Source organism: Pseudophryne corroboree, chromosome 9, assembly GCF_028390025.1.
Source record: "Pseudophryne corroboree isolate aPseCor3 chromosome 9, aPseCor3.hap2, whole genome shotgun sequence".
NCBI classification, from domain to species: domain Eukaryota; kingdom Metazoa; phylum Chordata; class Amphibia; order Anura; family Myobatrachidae; genus Pseudophryne; species Pseudophryne corroboree.
Window position 1 is genome coordinate 380,601,015 of NC_086452.1, and position 22,236 is coordinate 380,623,250.

General features: G+C 46.4%; 1 protein-coding gene across 3 annotated transcripts in view; it reads left to right on the forward strand.

Annotated features, from left to right (window-relative positions):
• The window catches only part of MKRN2 (makorin ring finger protein 2), a 40,178-nt gene that overhangs the window by 13,720 nt on the left and 4,222 nt on the right, over positions 1 to 22,236 (forward strand). For all 3 annotated transcript variants that reach the window (XM_063940782.1, XM_063940783.1, XM_063940781.1), the window contains exons 2-5: positions 1,686 to 1,814; positions 12,486 to 12,658; positions 14,515 to 14,825; positions 16,951 to 17,165. In XM_063940782.1, coding sequence (XP_063796852.1) covers positions 1,686 to 1,814; positions 12,486 to 12,658; positions 14,515 to 14,825; positions 16,951 to 17,165 — 828 coding nt within the window. The remainder of the gene's footprint in view (positions 1 to 1,685; positions 1,815 to 12,485; positions 12,659 to 14,514; positions 14,826 to 16,950; positions 17,166 to 22,236) is intronic.

The window sequence follows — 22,236 nt, forward strand, 5'->3', positions numbered from 1 at the left end:
TCCGTAGTGGATGCTGGGCGCCCATCCCAAGTGCGGATTGTCTGCAATACTTGTACATAGTTATTGTTACAAAAATATCGGGTTGTTATTGTTGTGAGCCGTCTGTTCAGAGGCTCCTACGTTTGTCATACTGTTAACTGGGTTCAGATCACAAGTTGTACGGTGTGATTGGTGTGGCTGGTATGAGTCTTACCCGGGATTCAAAATCCTTCCTTATTGTGTACGCTCGTCCGGGCACAGTATCCTAACTGAGGCTTGGAGGAGGGTCATAGGGGGAGGAGCCAGTGCACACCACCTAGTCCTAAAGCTTTTATTTTTGTGCCCTGTCTCCTGCGGAGCCGCTAATCCCCATGGTCCTGACGGAGTCCCAGCATTCACTACGGACTACGAGAAATAGATTTATCGGTAAGTAAAATCTTATTTTATGTGACGAGAGCCTCTCGTCACAGGAAGTCGGATGCTCTGTTTATCCTTTATGATCCCAACAAGGTTGGGTGTCTTGCTTCTAAGCAGGTTTACTATCCAGCATGCTTATTCTACGGCAGGCTTTCCGTGTCCAAAATCTGTTAAGGCCCACTGTACTCGTTTGGTGGGTTCTTCCTGGGCAGCTGCCCGGGGTGTCTCGGCTTTACAGCTTTGCCGAGCAGCTACTTGGTCAGGGTCGAACACGTTTGCTAAGTTCTTCAAGTTCGATACTTTGACCAAACTTTAGGTCCTCAGAGGCCAATCTGTTCTGCAGGAACCTCAGCACTCTCCCTCCCGTACTGGGAGCTTTGGAACATCCCCATGGTACTAATATGGACTCCAGCATCCTCTAGGACGTCAGAGAAAATAGGATTTTAATTACCTACCGGTAAATCCTTGTCTCATAGTCCGTAGAGGATGCTGGACAGTGATATGTATTCCTGCATTGTTACTTGGTTCAGTATTGTTGTTTCAGCCATTGCTGAATTTTTCCAAGTTGGTTAGCTTGGCTTTCCTTTTTTATGATGTGTGAATCTCCCCACTATCTGTGTATTTCCTTCTCTCGAAGTATGTCCGTCTCCTAGGGCACAGTTTCTAGACTGAGTCTGGTAGGAGGGGCATAGAGGGAGGAGCCAGCCCACACTATTAAACTATTAAACTCTTAAAGAGCCAGTGGCTCCCAAAGGACCCGTCTATACCCCATGGTACTAATATGGACCCCAGTATCCTCTACGGACTATGAGAAAAGGATTTACCGGTAGGTAATTAAAATCCTATGTATTTTTTTTTTATTTATCCAATTTGAAATGATGACTTATGGCCTAAGAGCCAACCTGAGATGTAGCAAAACAGGAAATCACAAGTTACTTTTTAATGATAAAATAGCTGTTTCCAAAGCAACCAAAACCAACAGTCATATATATGGCTCATATAGTGTTTCCACGCTAGCAGTTAAAAAAGGACTGATATGTAGATACAATCGAGTGAACATATGGTGCTCTAGCCTGTGAGAAATGCGTGTAAAGTATTAGTGTTCTGTGTACACTGTAAGCTAATAGTCATTCAAGCTCGGTTTCTTGGCTTTGTTGCTTTGTCAGCATGGTTAAACCAGATTTAATGAAGATCTGACTGGAACAAGAGCACCTGGCTATAACAGTTTTGCAAGATCTCTGTCTGTCTTTTGTACCTGCGTTTGAGAATAAATGAGTCTCTGTTTTCAGGTATTTCATACATGGCGTATGTCGAGAAGGAAGCCGCTGCTTGTTTTCCCATGACTTGGCCACAAGTAAACCTTCAACCATTTGCCGCTTCTTCCAGAAAGGACAGTGTGCGTATGGAACCCGCTGTAGGTATGGAACTAGAGTTACATTAACTTTCTCTCTTATTGCTATTGACCTGTATCTGTGAGTCGCCTGGTCATTGGGTAAAACATGGCACACAGAACACTGGGAAATAGAGGCGAGACAAATAAGTACAGGTGGGAAGAATCCAGAACTAATACAAGTGTGGTAAGTATGACTCTGTAGAGGTTGGGACAGCGGTTCTGACGTTCCATTGTGAGTAGTATGACGGGATAGTAGACCGTAACCACTAAGGGGGCCATATTATATCAAAGAGCACACTGCTCGTTCAAATAAAGGTGCCCTTAAGTTTATTGAAGCCTGGTTGGGAGAAATATTCTTTCTCCTTAAACTTAATAATAATTGGTGCAGTGGTGAACACACATGATAAGAGAATAACTTTTTAGGACTCGCATTATTTTAAAGAGTGACTCCCCTTATTGATATAAGGTTACCCGTGAGTATGCGGGAGCCAGGATGTGGGGGAGAGAGCACTTTTAATACTCTCTCCCTTAAAAGTTTGTGCAAAGTTTATTCTGGGAGGGTTGGGGCTTAATGACGTAATTGTGAGCCAAATGTGATGATGTCATCAAACCTCGCCCCCTCCTGTGTTCATCAAACCTCGCCCCCTCCTGTGTTCGAGTGCAAGCATCTGTAAATGGAGGACTTTTAACTTTTAGGTTACCGCCTCCAAACTGAACCTGTGCAATGAGAATGACTAGTCCCACTTGTCCTTGTCCAAGGTTAAATGAGCACTGTAGGTTGATAGTATGAGGGAGGCTATTGAGATGAGGTTTGTGATGTATGAAGACCTTTTAGTTGAAGGCGAGCGATTTGAATTGGAATCTGGTGTATTTGGGGGCTTTTTGGTGCATGTGGAGCAGAATGAGAGGAAGATCGGCATTCTTGCAGCATTTATAAAGAATGTGATGGGTACAGATGGATTAACAGATGAGCTTGCTGTAGTCGAGATGGGAAGTGATGAGAGAATGGATAAGAGTTTTCGTTGCATCCTGTGTAAGAGAAGGGCATCATTTAGCAATATTTAAAATGTGGATGTTACCGGACGAGGATGTGACTAGTGAAACAGGGCAGAGGTAGGTGATGCTAAATCAGTAAAGACTAAGGATATTGTGGTGTTACTGAAGATGAGGCAGATATGCAGAATAGGATTCGCGCTTGTTTTCTGTTTTGTATTAGCAGTAAGCATGCATGAGACATTGATGGTTCTGGTTCCATAGTATTCATGTCCCTTGTGTTCGTGTTGCCACTGTGGTTCTGAACATCAGTGGGGATTAAAAGGTTACACATTTACTTTGTGTATATAATGTTAGGCTTTATTGTGTTTAATACAGCGTCCAATGTCTAAAACCTACAGATAACATTTAGGTGCCTCTTGTTTACATTTTCTTTGCAAACTAGAGGGATTCAGATACATTTTCAGCAACATGTTATGTAAAGGGTTTGAGTTTATCCAGGTATTAGTATTTAGCACTATTATGCCGCTTGCTCGGCTGAGTTAGCGTCTCCATTTATAAGGAAAAGAGTCTCGATGGGATTTGCCAAGCAATTAGGTTTTTAAACAGATCCTGTCTTGGGCATCTGAGCACACCGCTGTATACAGTAAGTATAGAAGGGGATGCTTTTTTCTGGACGTCAGAACAGCTCTGCTTACATATGATCCCTAATCAGTTTCTTTGATCAGTAACAAATCTGCCCTTATGTAAACTATTGTAAAAAAGAAAAGAGAAACCAGTGTTTGTATTTCATTGCCTTTATGCAGCTATACCCAAATTATTTCTGCGTGCAGGAGTGGGCACTCAGTAGGTGTAGGTCACTTAGGAATATTTTACTGAGAATAATCAAAGGTACGTTTTCATATAATCTAGTGTAATATTATACTCTTAGGGGCAAAGGTCTTGGAGGGGGGGGGGGAGATAAAGTAACAACCAATCAGCATCCAACTACTTAGTTATTTATTTATTAACAGTTTCTTATATAGCGCGGTATATTCTGTTGCACTTTACAATTAGTACAACAGTAATAGAACAAAACTGAGTAAAAACAGACAAACATAGAGGTAAGAAGGCCCTGCTCGCAAGCTTACGATCTATAGGGAAATAGGCATTGATACACAAGGATAGATGCTACCTATTGCATAATGGTCCACCAGATTGCTAGGTTCTTAATGTGTTGTATGATATGATCCCCCTGCAATGCTGGCCAAGTGTCAGGAGGGTGTGAGAGTAAAGAAAGACAAGATATGTGATGTTATGTGGACTCTACAGAGAGGATGTAATTGAAGCACTGAAGGTTATGTGGATGGGTCTGGAATTTGATAGACTTGTCTGAAGAGGTGAGTTTTCAGGGAACGTTTAAAGGTTTGGAGACTAGAGGCGAGTCTTATTGTGCATGGGAGGGCATTCCACAGAGTGGGTGAAGCCCGGATAAAGTCCTGTAATTTTGAGTGTGAACAAGTAATGCGTGTGGATGAGATGCAGATCTTGTGCAGAGAGGCGAGGGCAGGTTGGGAGGTATTTTGAGATGAGTGAAGTGATGTATGTTGGTGCAATTTGGTTAATGGCCTTGTATGTAAGTAAAAGTATTTTATATTTAATACAGTAGAATACTGATAACCAATGGAGGGACTGACATTGCGGATCTGCAGACAATGAATGTCTCGCGAGGAAGATTAGCCTCGCAGCTGCATTCAAAATGGATTGTAGTGGTGAGAGCCTGTATTTGGGAAGACCAGTCAGGAGACTATTACAATAATCAATGCAGGAGATAATGAGAGCATGGATTAGAGTTTCTGCTGTGTCTTGTGTAAGATATGGTCGTATTTTGGATATGTTTCTTAGATGAATGTAACACGATCTTGAGACAGATTGAATGTGGGGAACAAAGGACAGTTCAGAGTCAAGAATGACACCTAGGCAGCGAGCTTGTGGGGTAGGGATGATTGCTGAGTTATCAACAGTGATAGAGATATCAGGATGGTAACTACTATTGGCCGGTGGAAATATAATTAATTCTGTTTTGGAAATATTAAGTTTGAGGTGTTGAGATGTCATTCAAGATGAAATGGCAGAAAGGCATTCTGTGACACGGGCCAATACATATGGTGACAAATCTGGGGAGGATAGGTAGATTTGAGTATCATCCGCATACAGATGGTTCTGAAATCTGAAAGAGCTGATTAGTTTACCAAGAGATGAGTTATAGATAGAGAAAAGCAGAGGACCTAAGACTGAGCCTTGCCGTACTCCAACTGAGAGAGGTAGAGAAGAGGAGGTGGAATCGGAGAAACGAACACTGAAGGAGCGATTAGATAGGTAGGATGACAACCAAGAAAGCGCTGTGTCTTGAATACCTAGGGATTTTAGTGTTTGTATGAGAGGAGAGTAATCAACAGTGTCAAAAGCAGCAGAGAGCTCAAGGAGAATAAGTAGTAAGTAATGGCCTTTAGATTTAGCAGTGACCAAATCATTCACTACCTTAGTCAGTGCTGTGTCTATGGAGTGTTGGGCACGAATTCCTGACTGAAGTGAATCCAGTAGGCTGTGTGAGTTAAGAAAGTGTGTGAGGTGAGTGTAGGCAATTCTCTCAAGTAGCTTGGAGGGGCATGGGAGCTGAGAGATGGGACGGTAGTTTGAAAGAGAGTTGGGGTCAGAGTTTTGTTTTTTTTCAGAATGGGAGTAATCACTGCATGCTTGTATAGAGAAGGAAAGATACCAGTAGACAGAGAGAGATTACAGATTTTAGTTAAGGTTGAGATGAGCACAGCAGACAGAGCTTTACTAATTTGTGAGGCTATAGAATCAAGGGGAGAGGTAGTAGAGTAGGCAGATGAAGAGCGCAGATACTTCATCTTCATTTGTAGGATCAAATGAAGAGAAGGTGTTAGAGGGTTCAGGCAGGGAATTGAGCAGGTCACTAGCTGTGGAAGAGCATGTCATTTCATTCATTTCATTTCAAGATTCTTAATCTTGTCCTTGAAATAGGAAGCAAGATCTTGCGCACTGACAGTGGCTGGTGGGTTCGTGAGGGAGGAACAAGAAGTGATTTAAATGTATTAAAAAGTTGCTTGGAGTTAAAAGCTTGAGCAGAGATGAGAGATTGGAAATATGTTTCTCTAATGTCCTAGTGGATGCTGGGGACTCCGAAAGGACCATGGGGAATAGCGGCTCCGCAGGAGACTGGGCACAAAGTAAAAGCTTTAGGACTAGCTGGTGTGCACTGGCTCCTCCCCCCATGACCCCCCTCCAAGCCTCAGTTAAGATTTTGTGCCCGAACGAGAAGGGTGCAATCTAGGTGGCTCTCCTGAGCTGCTTAGAGTAAAAGTTTAAATAGGTTTCTCTGACGTCCTAGTGGATGCTGGGACTCCGTAAGGACCATGGGGAATAGCGGCTCCGCAGGAGACAGGGCACAAAATAAAAGCTTAAGGATCAGGTGGTGTGCACTGGCTCCTCCCCCTATGACCCTCCTCCAAGCCCCAGTTAGATTTTTGTGCCCGGCCGAGAAGGGTGCAATCTAGGTGGCTCTCCTGAGCTGCTTAGAATAAAAGTTTAGTCCCCCTTACAGAGCCAGAAGAGACGAAGAGGTCCGGTGAAATCGGCGGCAGAAGACATCCTGTCTTCAGACTAAGGTAGCGCACAGCACCGCAGCTGTGCGCCATTGCTCTCAGCACACTTCACACTCCGGTCACTGAGGGTGCAGGGCGCTGGGGGGGAGCGCCCTGAGACGCAATATAACAGTATATACCTTAGGTGGCAAAACGAATACATCACATATAGCTCCTGGGCTATATGGATGTATTTTAACCCCTGCCATTTTTACACAAAAAAGCGGGAGATAAGGACGTCGTGAAGGGGCGGAGCCTATCTCCTCAGCACACAAGCGCCATTTTCCCTCACAGCTCCGCTGGAAGGACGGCTCCCTGACTCTCCCCTGCAGTCCTGCTTCAGAATCAGGGTAAAAAAGAGAAGGGGGGGCATTTTTGGCAGCAAATAACGATAATAACAGCAGCTATAAGGGAATAACACTTATATAAGGTTATCCCTGTATATATATATATAGCGCTGGGTGTGTGCTGGCAGACTCTCCCTCTGTCTCTCCAAAGGGCTAAGTGGGGTCCTGTCCTCTATCAGAGCATTCCCGGTGTGTGTGCTGTGTGTCGGTACGCGTGTGTCGACATGTATGAGGAGGAAAATGATGTGGAGGCGGAGCAGTTGCCTGTGTTGGTGATGTCACCCCCTAGGGAGTCGACACCTGACTGGATGATTGTATTTAAACAATTAAGTGATAATGTCAGCAATTTGCAAAAAACTGTTGACAACATGAGACAGCCGGCAAATCAATTAGTGCCTGTCCAGGCGTCTCAGACACCGTCAGGGGCGTTAAAACGCCCGTTACCTCAGTGGGTCGACACAGACCCTGACACAGATACTGAGTCTAGTGTCGACGGTGACGAGACAAACGTAATGTCCAGTAGGGCCACACGTTACATGATCACGGCAATGAAAGAGGCATTGAACCTTTCTGACACTACAAGTACCACAAAGAAGGGTATTATGTGGGGTGTGAAAAAACTACCAATAGTTTTTCCTGAGTCAGAGGAAATAAATGAGGTGTGTGATAAAGCGTGGGTTTCCCCCGATAAAAAACAGCTAATTTCTAAAAAATTATTAGCATTATATCCCTTCCCGCCAGAGGTTAGGGCGCGTTGGGAAACACCCCCTAGGGTAGATAAGGCGCTCACACGTTTATCTAAACAAGTAGCGTTACCGTCTCCTGATACGGCCACCCTCAAAGAACCAGCTGATAGAAGGCTGGAAAATATCCTAAAAAGTATATACACACATACTGGTGTTATACTGCGACCAGCAATCGCCTCAGCCTGGATGTGCAGTGCTGGAGTCGCATGGTCGGATTCCCTGACTGAGAATATTGATACCCTGGATAGGGACAATATTTTGTTAACTATAGAACATTTAAAGGATGCATTACTATATATGCGTGATGCACAGAGGGATATTTGCCCCCTGGCATCAAGAGTAAGTGCTATGTCCATCTCTGCCAGAAGAGCGTTATGGACGCGACAGTGGTCAGGGGATGCGGATTCCAAACGGCACATGGAAGTATTGCCGTATAAAGGGGAGGAGTTATTTGGGGCTGGTCTATCGGACCTGGTGGCCACGGCAACGGCTGGAAAAATCCACCTTTTTACCCCAGGTCACTTCACATCAGCAGAAAAAGACACCGTCTTTTCAAACTCAGTCCTTTCGTTCCCATAAGTACAAGCGAGCAAAAGGCCACTCCTTTCTGCCCCGGGGCAGAGGAAGAGGAAAAAGACTGCACCATGCAGCCGCTTCCCAGGAGCAGAAGCCCTCCCCTGCTTCTGCCAAGTCTTCAGCATGACGCTGGGGCTTTACAAGCAGACTCAGATATGGTGGGGGCCCGTCTCAAGAATTTCAACGCGCAGTGGGCTCACTCGCAAGTGGATCCCTGGATTCTACAGGTAGTATCGCAGGGGTACAAACTGGAATTCGAGGCGTTTCCCCCTCGTCGGTTCCTGAAGTCTGCTTTACCAAAGTCTCCCTCCGACAGGGAGGCAGTTTTGGAAGCCATTCACAAGCTGTATTCCCAGCAGGTGATAATCAAGGTACCCCTTCTGCAACAAGGAAAGGGGTATTATTCCACGCTGTTTGTGGTACCGAAGCCGGACGGCTCGGTGAGACCAATTTTAAATCTGAAATCCTTGAACACTTACATAAAAAGGTTCAAATTCAAGATGGAGTCACTCAGAGCAGTGATAGCGAACCTGGAAGAAGGGGACTATATGGTGTCTCTGGACATCAAAGATGCTTATCTCCACGTCCCAATATACCCTTCTCACCAAGGGTACCTCAGGTTTGTAGTACAAAACTGTCATTATCAGTTTCAGACGCTGCCGTTTGGATTGTCCACGGCACCTCGGGTCTTTACCAAGGTAATGGCCGAAATGATGATTCTTCTACGAAGAAAATGCATTTTAATTATCCCTTACTTGGACGATCTCCTGATAAGGGCAAGATCCAGGGAACAGTTAGAAGTCGGAGTAGCACTATCTCAGGTAGTGTTACGTCAGCACGGGTGGATTCTAAATATTCCAAAATCGCAGCTGATTCCAACGACACGTCTACTGTTCCTAGGAATGATTCTGGACACAGTCCAGAAGAAGGTGTTTCTCCCGGAGGAGAAGGCCAGGGAGTTATCCGAGCTAGTCAGGAACCTCCTAAAACCAGGCCAGGTCTCAGTGCATCAGTGCACGAGGGTCCTGGGAAAAATGGTGGCTTCTTACGAAGCGATTCCATTCGAAAGATTCCATGCAAGAACGTTTCAGTGGGATCTACTGGACAAATGGTCCGGATCGCATCTGCAGATGCATCAGCGGATAACCCTGTCGCCAAGGACAAGGGTGTCTCTCCTGTGGTGGCTGCAGAGTGCTCATCTACTAGAGGGCCGCAGATTTGGCATTCAGGATTGGATCCTGGTAACCACGGATGCCAGCCTGAGAGGCTGGGGAGCAGTCGCACAGGGAAGGAATTTCCAGGGCTTGTGGTCAAGCATGGAAACATCTCTTCATATAAACATTCTGGAACTAAGGGCCATTTACAATGCCCTAAGTCAAGCAAAACCTCTGCTTCAGGGTCAGGCGGTGTTGATCCAATCGGACAACATCATGTCAGTCGCCCACGTAAACAGACAGGGCGGCACGAGAAGCAGGAGGGCAATGGCAGAAGCTGCAAGGATTCTTCGCTGGGCGGAAAATCATGTGATAGCACTGTCAGCAGTGTTCATTCCGGGAGTGGACAACTGGGAAGCAGACTTCCTCAGCAGACACGACCTTCACCCGGGAGAGTGGGGACTTCACCCAGAAGTCTTCCACCTGATTGTAAACCGTTGGGAAAAACCAAAGGTGGACATGATGGCGTCACGTCTAAACAAAAAACTGGACAGATATTGCGCCAGGTCAAGGGACCCTCAGGCAATAGCAGTGGACGCTCTGGTAACGCCGTGGGTGTACCAGTCAGTGTATGTGTTCCCTCCTCTGCCTCTCATACCAAAAGTACTGAGAATCATAAGAAGGAGAGGGTAAGAACTATACTCGTGGTTCCGGATTGGCCAAGAAGGACTTGGTACCCGGAACTTCAAGAGATGCTCACGGACGAACCGTGGCCTCTACCTCTAAGAAAGGACCTGCTACTGCAGGGGCCTTGTCTGTTCCAAGACTTACCGCGGCTGCGTTTGACGGCATGGCGGTTGAACGCCGGATCCTGAGGGGAAAAAGGCATTCCAGAAAAAGTCATCCCTACTCTGGTCAAAGCCAGGAAGGACGTAACCGCAAAACATTATCACCGCATTTGGCGTAAATATGTTGCGTGGTGTGAGGCCAAGAAGGCCCCTACAGAGGAATTTCAACTGGGTCGTTTCCTTCATTTCCTGCAAACAGGACTGTCTATGGGCCTAAAATTAGGGTCCATTAAGGTTCAAATTTCGGCCCTGTCGATTTTCTTCCAGAAAGAACTGGCTTCAGTACCTGAAGTTCAGACATTTGTAAAAGGGGTGCTGCACATACAGCCTCCTTTTGTGCCTCCAGTGGCACCTTGGGATCTCAATGTGGTGTTGAGTTTTCTAAAGTCACATTGGTTTGAACCACTTTCCACTGTGGACTTAAAATATCTCACATGGAAGGTGTCGATGCTGTTAGCCTTGGCTTCAGCCAGGCGTGTGTCAGAATTGGCGGCTTTATCATATAAAAGCCCTTACTTAATTTTTCATTCTGACAGGGCGGAATTGAGGACTCGTCCTCAATTTCTACCTAAGGTGGTTTCTGCATTTCACATGAACCAACCTATTGTGGTACCTGCGGCTACCAGGGACTTAGAGGACTCTAAGTTGCTTGACGTTGTCAGGGCCTTGAAAATATATGTTTCCAGGACGGCTGGAGTCAGAAAATCTGACTCGCTGTTTATCCTGTATGCACCCAACAAGCTGGGTGCTCCTGCTTCTAAGCAGACGATTGCTCGTTGGATTTGTAGTACAATTCAGCTTGCAACTTTGCCGAGCAGCTACTTGGTCAGGGGCAAACACGTTTGCTAAATTCTACAAATTTGATACCCTGGCTGAGGAGGACCTGGAGTTCTCTCATTCGGTGCTGCAGAGTCATCCGCACTCTCCCGCCCGTTTGGGAGCTTTGGTATAATCCCCATGGTCCTTTCGGAGTCCCCATCATCCACTAGGACGTTAGAGAAAATAAGAATTTACTTACCGATAATTCTATTTCTCATAGTCCGTAGTGGATGCTGGGCGCCCATCCCAAGTGCGGAATTGTCTGCATTACTTGTACATAGTTATTGTTACAAAAATCGGGTTATTGTTGTTGTGAGCCATCTTTTCAGAGGCTCCTTCTGTTATCATGCTGTTAACTGGGTTCAGATCACAGGTTGTACAGTGTGATTGGTGTGGCTGGTATGAGTCTTACCCGGGATTCAAAATCCTTCCTTATTGTGTACGCTCGTCCGGCTTGGAGGGGGGTCATGGGGGGAGGAGCCAGTGCACACCAGCTAGTCCTAAAGCTTTTACTTTGTGCCCAGTCTCCTGCGGAGCCGCTATTCCCCATGGTCCTTTCGGAGTCCCCAGCATCCACTACGGACTATGAGAAATAGAATTATCGGTAAGTAAATTCTTATTTTGTTTGGCAGTGTCCAGAGCATCACGATAAGAGTGGTACACGGTCTTTTATATGTGAGAAAGTCACTTGAACCACGAGATTTACTCCACTGGCGTTCTACTTTACGTGAGAGTTTTTGTACCCTGTGTTAAGTAAACACCAGTCCATGTATGCTATTAAACTACACTCCAATTAACATCTTCAGAAGAGATAATAGCTACAAGAAAGTACTAATATTATACAAATACATTTACATACACTGCTAAATTATATATTAGTGTGAATTCAAATTAAGAGTTGTAGTTTGCAGGGTTCATCAAGGAGAGTTCACATACATTTAAGACACAGCTGAGGGTGTGTGTGACTGAATGCACAGAGATGCAGGGTTCATCAATGAGAATTAAAGGCTATGTTTGAAAAATGACAGACAAGAGCTGATTGGTTGGTAGTTTACTCCACTTTATCACTCACCAAGGCTTAGTACATCTGCCCTATGGTTGCCAGCATAAATAGCGAACACACTGATGGAATTGATCTCAAAGAGAGAGAGAAGTCTGAGTGATCTCGCAGAGGGAATTGATCTTCTGAGTAACCTGAGGGGTTACTCAGATGACTGATGGTCACGCTGATGATCCGATGCTGTGCCTTCGAGCACAGCAGCGGATCAGAGAAGGGGCTGGAGGCGTCTATTTAGACAAGACACCTCCTGCAGCATTAGCATCTCATCCCACAGCTGCTGTGTCGGCTGCGCCCATTTCTGTATCTGGCCCGCAGTCAGGTAAACAGGGGCTGTACAATTGATGTGTCTACTGGCTACCCTTTACCACTTTCACATCAATTATGAGAGTTGTGTAATAGATGTTTAGATTTGATATCTATGTATATTGCACATACAAATATATACTGTATGTTACTTCATTCTAACAGAGGGAAAGTAATGAACCTCTGCATACATTTTTCGACAGATATGATCATGTCAAACCTACAGGATCTCCCTTGGTTTACTTCTCACAAGACGTACCGTCAGCGTCCGTAGAGACCCCTTCTACATCACCACCTGCACAAGAAGCCCCACCAGACGTCACCACGGGCACCCCCCAGAAGCGGGAGAAGAAGGCCATTGTACTCAGAGACCGTGGTGAGTAGTAGGACTTTTCTAGTCAGTAACAAAATAACAACAAAACGGGGATTTGGAAGGTACACTGACTTTATCCCACTTTGTGAGGTTGTACCATACAGAACCAGTGTGATGTCATTAGAGAATGAAGCATACAAATTTGGCAATATATTTCCCAATCGCAGTCAGAATTGCTGGTACTAGCAATTCAAGAGTTAGACAAACCAGAGAGATAAGACAAGATAAAGAAAAAAACTCTATGGGCGGTATTGAAATGCGATATCACGCCCCAATCTTCTTTCTAAAGTGATCCCCGTTATCTCGTATATCGCGCCCATAGTAATCAGGTTTAGCTGCATAACGGTTTGGGAGTCCTCACTATCCCGGGGGTAGCAAGCTAAAATGATTATACCACACCCGTCGGCAGAATCAGATTGGGTGTGGAAGGGGGTTAAAATAATTGAATACTGCCCTATAGCTTTGAAAAATTAATTGCCGTATATACTCGAGTATAAGTCGGCCCGAATATAAGCCGGTACCACAAAAACCTGGGAAAACTTATTGACTCGAGTATAAGCCTAGGGTGGGAAATGCAGTTCTAGCCGTTCACAGCCCTCATAGTGCCAGATATGCCCCACAGTGCCAGATATGCCCCACAGTGCCAGATATGCCCCACAGTGCCAGATATGCCCCACAGTGCCAGATATGCCCCACAGTGCCAGATATGCCCCACAGTGCCAGATATGCCCTCATGCTTCCAGCTATGCCCCACAGTGCCAGATGTGCCAGATATGCCCTCATGCTGCCAGATATGCCCCACAGTGCCAGATATGCCCTCATGCTGCCAAATATGCCCTCATGCTGCCAGATATGCCCGCATGCTGCCAAATATGCCCCACAGTGCCAGATATGCCCCACAGTGCCAGATATGCCCCACAGTGCCAGATATGCCCCACAGTGCCAGATATGCCCCACAGTGCCAGATATGCCCCACAGTGCCAGATATGCCCTCATGCTTCCAGCTATGCCCCACAGTGCCAGATATGCCCTCATGCTGCCAGATATGCCCTCATGCTGCCAGATATGCCCCACAGTGCCAGATATGCCCTCATGCTGCCAAATATGCCCCACAGTGCCAGATATGCCCTCATGCTGCCAAATATGCCCCACAGTGCCAGATATGCCCTCATGCTGCCAGATATGCCCCACAGTGCCAGATGTCCCAGATATGCCCCACAGTGCCAGATATGCCCCACTGTGCCAGTTTGTTACTTACCCTCCGTCGCTCCCGCGCTGTCCTGTCGCTCCCGCGCTGTCCTGTCGCTCCCGCGCTGTCTTCTGAAGGAGGGACACGGAGGGCACAGCGCGCGGCTCTCCTGTGTCCCTCCTGCGGCTGCTGCGTGTGTGTTTAAAGGAAGTGCCGGTTCGTGCACTTCCTTTAACACACACACGCCGGAGACGCAGGAGGGACACAGGAGAGCCACGCGCTGTGTCCTCCGTGTCCCTCCTAAATACTCACTTGAGTATAAGCCGAAGTGGCTTTTTCAGCACAAAAAAAGGTGCTGAAAAAGTCGGCTTATACTCGAGTATATACGGTAACTTATGTTTTAATAATGTTTGACTTTACTCACAAAACACACAAGTAAATCGCACTGCTATATATTATATTTCTAGCTGTGTGATTTACTTGTGTGTTTTGTGAGTAAAGTCAAACGTTATTAAAAGGTACTTTTAATTTTTTCAGAGAGTGTCCCAACCAGTAGAGTTTCTTGTCTAATACTTCTATACAAGGCATTTCCTGCCAGGAAAACAGTGATGCACGAGGCTTATTTCCATCTATAAAGTCACTTCTTTTTTTATTTATTTTTTTAAATCAGATCTGTGTGGGTTGACTGAGGAAAAGAACCAGTCAGTCCCTGCTCCCAGCTCTCCTTACTGCAGTGATGCACAAGTTGGAGATCAAGACTTGAAACCACATTCTTATCTGGAAGCCATCTGCACAGGACTGGAAGAAGTGGAAATTGCAGCTCCCTATCCTGGGGACCCACAGCAGCTGTGCCCCTATGCAGCGGCTGGGACGTGTAACTATGGAGAGAGCTGCGTCTATCTCCATGGCGATTTGTGTGAGATCTGTAATCTGCAAGTGCTTCACCCCTATGACCAGGAGCAGAGGAAATCACATGAAAAGGTGTGCTGGCTATTACTACGGTTTCCAACGGTTCCGGTATGAAAGATAGATAGTGTCTAGTTAGACACTCAATAGATAGACACCATATGTTAGACAGACATTAGGTCGACAGGGTCAAAAGGTCGACATGAAAAAGGTAGACACCATGTTTTTTGCATTTTTGTGATTTGCGTGGATTGTTTTGTCATCTGTAGAAAGGCATACCCTCGCGGGGCTCGCCACGCTTCGGGCACGGTGGCCCGCTGCGCTCGCCACAAGGTTTATAACCAACTCTATGCCGACATGGATAGAGAAAGTATGAAATAGTCCAAAAACATGTTACATAAAAAAAAAACATTTGTCTATCTTTTTTATGTCGACCTTTTGACCTGTCGACCTTTTTCATGTCAACCTTTTGACCCTGTCGACCTAATGTCTGTCTAATATATGGTGTCTATCTATTGACTGTCTAACTAGACACTGTCTATCTATCAAACGGATAGGGTTTCCAACACCTACATATAGTCTCTTGCTGTTCTAGGTAGAATACACATCAATTTGTATAATAGAATGTAAAGCTGGGTACACACTAAGGGAGGTATGCAATTTGCTCCAGTAATCAAGGAGCTGTTGAATTCGCACTGCATAGGGGGTAATTCCAAGTTGATCGCAGCAGGATTTTTGATAGCAACTGGGCAAAATCATGTGCACTGCAGGGGAGGCAGATATAACATGTGCAGAAAGAGTTAGATTTGGGTGGGTTATATTGTTTCTGTGCAGGGTAAGTACTGGCTGCTTTATTTTTACACTGCAAATTAGATTGCAGATTGAACACACCACACCCAAATCTAACTCTCTCTGCACATGTTATATCTGCCTCCCCTGCAGTGCACATGGTTTTGCCCAGTTGCTATCAAAAATCCTGCTGCGATCAACTTGGAATTACCCCCATTCAGTTAAGGCCGTTTTCACCTATTTTTTGGAGAGGTTTTCACCAATGCCTTTTTTCACTTTTTTTTTTTGTGGAAAGGCATTGGCGAAAAATGCCTAAAAATATGCAAAAACGTCCCTTGTTTTTGCCAGTGCAGGTGAGAAAACATGGATTCGCCAATCCACATGTTTTTCGCTCCTGCTGAATTTTTCACCTAGCCCCAAAAAATGGCCCTGCTATTGAATAGGGCGAATCCCCATTCGCCCTAAAAATATCGAAAAGTCCAGTTTTTTCACCTAGGCTAAAAAAACAGACCTATCGAGTCAACCCAGCAGCATAGACCTCTCGCTGTGCGTACGGGTGTCCTACCGCCTGCCTGTACACTGGCTGCAAGGACAGACATCACAGCTGGGCAGGCAAATTAAAATGCCAATCCAGTTGTGATGTCAGGACAGATGCAGCAAGCAGCTGATCCGTAAGTGTGTATGCTTACCAAATGGGCCGCTATGCCGGCAGAGAGTGCACCCAGCCTAAGAGTGTCGTATATTCTTGTTTATGCTCTTGCTTCACTTCTCTAGCCTCTGCTAGGATTTAAACATAAGGATCTATTATGATGTCACTTCTGGGGACATTTATAACCCTTTCTGTAGGATAATATAAATGTACATAGCAGTTGCTCTAATAACAAGACCTCAAGCAGCATTCAGAAATGTTACCCCTGTAACAGAAGAGAAGATGTTTGTGCTCTTGAGGCTTAGCTGTGTCCAAGGTATTGCCCTTTGTTATGCATCCTATATGCTCAGTGCCGTTATAATGCCAGTTATATTTAGTGCCTGACATATTTTTCTGTCTACTATAGGATATTACTACATCTTCAATATTATAACACAAAGCTGGGTCATATGTTTAATAGGGGTGTAGTATGTTATGCCGGTGCCGGGATCCTGACCGCCGGCATGCAGGCAGCGGGGTGAGCGCAGTAGAGCCCCTTGTGGGCATGGTGGCGCTCACCATGCTGCGGGCACATTGCGCCACACTATTTATTCTCCCACCAGGAGTGTCGTGGACACCCCAAGAGGGAGAATAGTTGTTGGTATGCCGGCTATCTGGATTCCGGCATATCAAATGCCTCCCGTTTAATAGGATGGGAATGTTGTGTGATTGTGTTATTCCTTTGGTGATCTATTTACCCCATACGTTTGCTTCCTCCTCCAGCTGTGTATGGCGTCCTTCGAGCTGGAGATGGAAAAAGCTTTTGCTTTCCAGGCCAGTCAGGATAAGATCTGCAGTGTCTGCATGGAGGTTGTGTATGAGAAATCCTCGCCCTCTGAGCGTAGATTCGGGATCCTGTCCAACTGCAATCACACCTATTGCCTCAACTGCATCAGACAGTGGCGATGTGCCAAACAGTTTGAGAACCCGGTTATAAAGTGAGTGACTGCACCTAGACTGTGCCATATTACTGCTTTCATCTGTCGGATGTGGCTCCTTGTTCCTCAGAGCATTGTCCTGATGATAACTTATCTTTCTTTGTGATTCACATGGATTTTGTTTGTGGCATGTTCAGGTTACGTGCTCAGGCATATGATACGTATTGCATACATTAACTATATCTTTCTCTAACGTCCTAGTGGATGCTGGGACTCCGTCAGGACCATGGGGAATAGCGGGCTCCGCAGGAGACAGGGCACATCTAAAAAAGCTTTTAGGTCACATGGTGCGTACTGGCTCCTCCCCCTATGACCCTCCTCCAAGCCTCAGTTAGGTTTTTGTGCCCGTCCGAGAGGGTGCAATCTAGGTGGCTCTCCTAAAGAGCTGTTTAGAAAAGTTTTTTTTTAGGTTTCAATCTCAGTGATTCCTGCTGGCAACAGGATCACTGCATCGAGGGACTTAGGGGAGAGATTTCCAACTCACCTGCGTGCAGGATGGATTGGAGTCTTAGGCTACTGGACACTTAGCTCCAGAGGGAGTCGGAACACAGGTCAGCCTGGGGTTCGTCCCGGAGCCGCGCCGCCGATCCCCCTTACAGACGCTGAAGAGACGGCAGAACGGAGGTCCGGAAAGCAGGCGGCAGAAGACTCCTCAGTCTTCTTGAAGGTAGCGCACAGCACGGCAGCTGTGCGCCATTGTTGTCACACGGCTCACTGACTCAGTCACGGAGGGTGCAGGGCGCTGCTGGGGGCGCCCTGGGCAGCAATATAATTACCTTTAGTGGCAAAATAAATACATCACATATAGCCATTAAGGCTATATGTATGTATTTTAACCCAGGCCAGTTTCTTAAAAACCGGGGAAAAGCCCGCCGAAAAAGGGGCGGAGCTTATTCTCCTCAGCACTCAGCGCCATTTTCCTGCTCAGCTCCGCTGGTGAGGAAGGCTCCCAGGTCTCTCCCCTGCACTGCACTACAGAAACAGGGTAACAAAGAGAAGGGGGGCATAAATTGGCGATATTTATATATTAAGAGCGCATATATAGTAAACAACACCTTCTAGGGTTGTTTATATACATTTATAGCGCTTTTGGTGTGTGCTGGCAAACTCTCTCCCTCTGTCTCCCCAAAGGGCTAGGGGGTCCTGTCTTCGATTAGAGCATTCCCTGTGTGGCTGCTGTGTGTCGGTACGTGTGTGTCGACATGTATGAGGACGATGTTGGTGTGGAGGCAGAGCAATTGCCGATGATGGTAATGTCACCCCCTAGGGAGTCGACACCGGAATGGATGGCTTTAGTTATGGAATTACGTGATAATGTCAGCACATTACAAAAGTCAGTTGACGAAATAAGACGCCCGGCAAACCAGTTAGTACCGGTTCAGGCGTCTCAGACACCGTCAGGGGCTGTAAAACGTCCTTTACCTCAGTCAGTCGACACGGGTACCGACACAGATGAATCTAGTGTCGACGGTGAAGAAACAAACGTATTTTCCAATAGGGCCACACGTTATATGATCACGGCAATGAAGGAGGCTTTGCAGATCTCTGATACTGCAGGTACCTCAAAAAGGGGTATTATGTGGGGGGTGAAAAAACTACCTGTATTTTTTCCAGAATCAGAGGAATTGAATGACGTGTGTGATGAAGCGTGGGTTAACCCCGATAGAAAACTGCTAATTTCCAAGAAGTTATTGGCATTATACCCTTTCCCACCAGAGGTTAGGGCGCGCTGGGAAACACCCCCTAGGGTGGATAAGGCGCTCACACGTTTATCAAAGCAAGTGGCGTTGCCGTCTCCTGATACGGCCGCCCTCAAGGATCCAGCAGATAGGAGGCTGGAAACTACACTGAAGAGTATATACACACATACTGGTGTTATACTGCGACCGGCAATAGCCTCAGCCTGGATGTGCAGTGCTGGGGTAGTGTGGTTGGATTCTCTGACTGAAAATATTGATACCCTGGATAGGGACAGTATTTTATTGACTCTAGAGCAATTAAAGGATGCTTTCCTTTATATGCGAGATGCTCAGAGGGATGTTTGTACTCTAGCATCAAGAGTAAGCGCGATGTCCATATCTGCCAGAAGAAGTTTATGGACGCGACAGTGGTCAGGTGATGCGGATTCCAAGAGACATATGGAAGTATTGCCATATAAAGGAGAGGAATTGTTTGGGGTCGGTCTTTCGGACCTGGTGGCCACGGCAACTGCCGGCAAATCCACTTTTTTTACCTCAGACCCCCTCCCAACAGAAAAAGACACCGTCTTTTCAGCCGCAGTCCTTTCGCTCCTATAAAAAGCGACCAAAAGGACAGTCTTATCTGCCGCGAGGCAGAGGAAAGGGTAAGAAAGGGCAGCAAGCAGCCCCTGCCCAGGAACAGAAGCCCGCCCCGGCTTCTACAAAGCCATCAGCATGACGCTGGGGCTTTACAAGCGGACTCAGGAACGGTGGGGGGTCGACTCAAGATTTTCAGCAATCAATGGGTTCACTCACAAGTGGACCCGTGGGTCCTGCAGATAGTATCTCAGGGTTACATGCTGGAGTTCGAAAGGTCTCCCCCTCGCCGGTTCCTAAAGTCTGCTTTACCAACGTCTCCCTCAGAAAGGACGTCGGTTTTGGAAGCCATTCACAAGCTGTATTCTCAGCAGGTGATAGTCAAGGTACCCCTCCTACAACAGGGAAAGGGGTATTATTCCACACTATTTGTGGTACCGAAACCGGACGGTTCGGTAAGGCCTATTCTAAATCTGAAATCCTTGAACCTGTACATAAAGAAATTCAAGTTCAAGATGGAGTCACTCAGAGCAGTGATAGCGAATCTGGAAGAAGGAGACTTCATGGTGTCCTTGGACATAAAAGATGCTTATCTACATGTCCCGATTTACCCCTCACACCAAGGGTATCTCAGGTTCGTGATACAAGACTGTCATTATCAGTTTCAAACGCTGCCGTTTGGGTTGTCCACGGCCCCTCGGGTCTTTACCAAGGTAATGACCGAAATGATGGTTCTTCTACGAAGAAAAGGCGTATTAATTATCCCTTACTTGGACGATCTCCTGATAAGGGCAAAGTCCAGAGAACAGCTGGAAGTCGGTGTAGCGCTAACACAAGTAGTGCTTCAGCAACACGGGTGGATTCTAAATCTTCCAAAATCTCAATTGACCCCGACAACACATCTGCTGTTCCTGGGCATGATTCTGGACACGGTTCAGAAAAAGGTATTTCTCCCGGAAGAGAAAGCAAGGGAGTTATCCGAACTTGTCAAGAACCTCCTAAAACCAGGAACTGTGTCAGTACATCAATGCACAAGAGTCCTGGGAAAGATGGTGGCTTCGTACGAAGCGATTCCATTCGGCAGATTCCATGCACGAACATTTCAGTGGGATCTGCTGGACAAATGGTCCGGATCGCATCTGCACATGCATCAGCGGATAACACTGTCACCGAGAACAAGGTTGTCTCTCCTGTGGTGGTTGCAGACTGCCCATCTGTTAGTGGGCCGCAGATTCGGCATACAGGACTGGGTCCTGGTGACTACGGATGCCAGCCTACGAGGTTGGGGAGCAGTCACAAAGGGAAGAAACTTCCAGGGCGTGTGGTCAAACCTGGAGACGTCTCTTCACATAAATATACTGGAGCTAAGAGCGATCTACAATGCTCTAAGCCTGGCAAAATCGCTGCTTCAGGGTCAGCCGGTGTTGATCCAGTCCAACAACATCACGGCAGTCGCCCACGTAAACCGACAAGGCGGCACGAGAAGCAGGAGTGCAATGGCAGAAGCTGCAAGGATTCTGCGCTGGGCGGAGAATCATGTCGTAGCACTGTCAGCAGTGTTCATCCCGGGAGTGGACAACTGGGAAGCAGATTTCCTCAGCAGACACGACCTTCACCCGGGAGAGTGGGGACTTCATCCAGAAGTTTTCCACATGATTGTGAACCGTTGGGAAAAACCAAAGGTGGACATGATGGCGTCTCGCCTCAACAAAAAATTGGACAGGTATTGCGCCAGGTCAAGAGACCCTCAGGCAATAGCTGTGGACGCTCTGGTAACACCGTGGGTGTACCAGTCAGTGTATGTGTTCCCTCCTCTGCCTCTCATACCAAAGGTACTGAGAATTATACGGAAAAGAGGAGTAAGAACAATACTGGTAGCTCCGGACTGGCCAAGAAGAACTTGGTATCCGGAACTTCAAGAGATGCTCACGGAGGATCCGTGGCCTCTACCTCTAAGAAGGGATCTGCTTCAGCAAGACTTACCGCGGCTGCGTTTGACGGCATGGCGGTTGAACGCCGGATTCTAAAAGAGAAGGGCATTCCTGAGGAAGTTATTCCTACTTTAATTAAAGCCAGGAAAGAAGTGACCGCACAACATTATCACCGCATTTGGAGAAAATATGTTGCGTGGTGTGAGGCCAAGAAGGCTCCAACGGAAGAATTTCAATTGGGTCGATTCTTACATTTCCTGCAAGCAGGATTGTCTATGGGCCTCAAATTGGGGTCCATTAAAGTTCAAATTTCGGCCTTATCAATTTTCTTCCAGAAGGAATTGGCGTCAGTGCCTGAAGTACAAACTTTTGTCAAAGGTGTACTACATATACAACCCCCAATAGTGCCTCCAGTGGCACCGTGGGATTTGAACGTGGTTCTAAATTTTCTCAAATCTCATTGGTTTGAGCCTTTAAAATCGGTAGATTTAAAATACCTTACATGGAAGGTAACCATGCTGTTGGCCCTGGCTTCAGCCAGGAGAGTTTCGGAGTTGGCAGCTTTGTCATACAAAAGCCCATATCTGATATTCCATTCGGACAGGGCAGAATTGAGGACACGTCCTCAATTTCTCCCTAAGGTGGTTTCGGCATTTCACTTGAACCAGCCTATTGTGGTGCCTGCGGCTACTAGCGACTTGGAGGACTCCAAGTTACTGGACGTTGTCAGAGCATTAAAAATATATATTTCAAGGACAGCTGGAGTCAGAAAATCTGACTCGTTGTTTACATTGTATGCACCCAACAAGTTGGGTGCTCCTGCGTCTAAACAGACGATTGCACGTTGGATATGTAGTACAATCC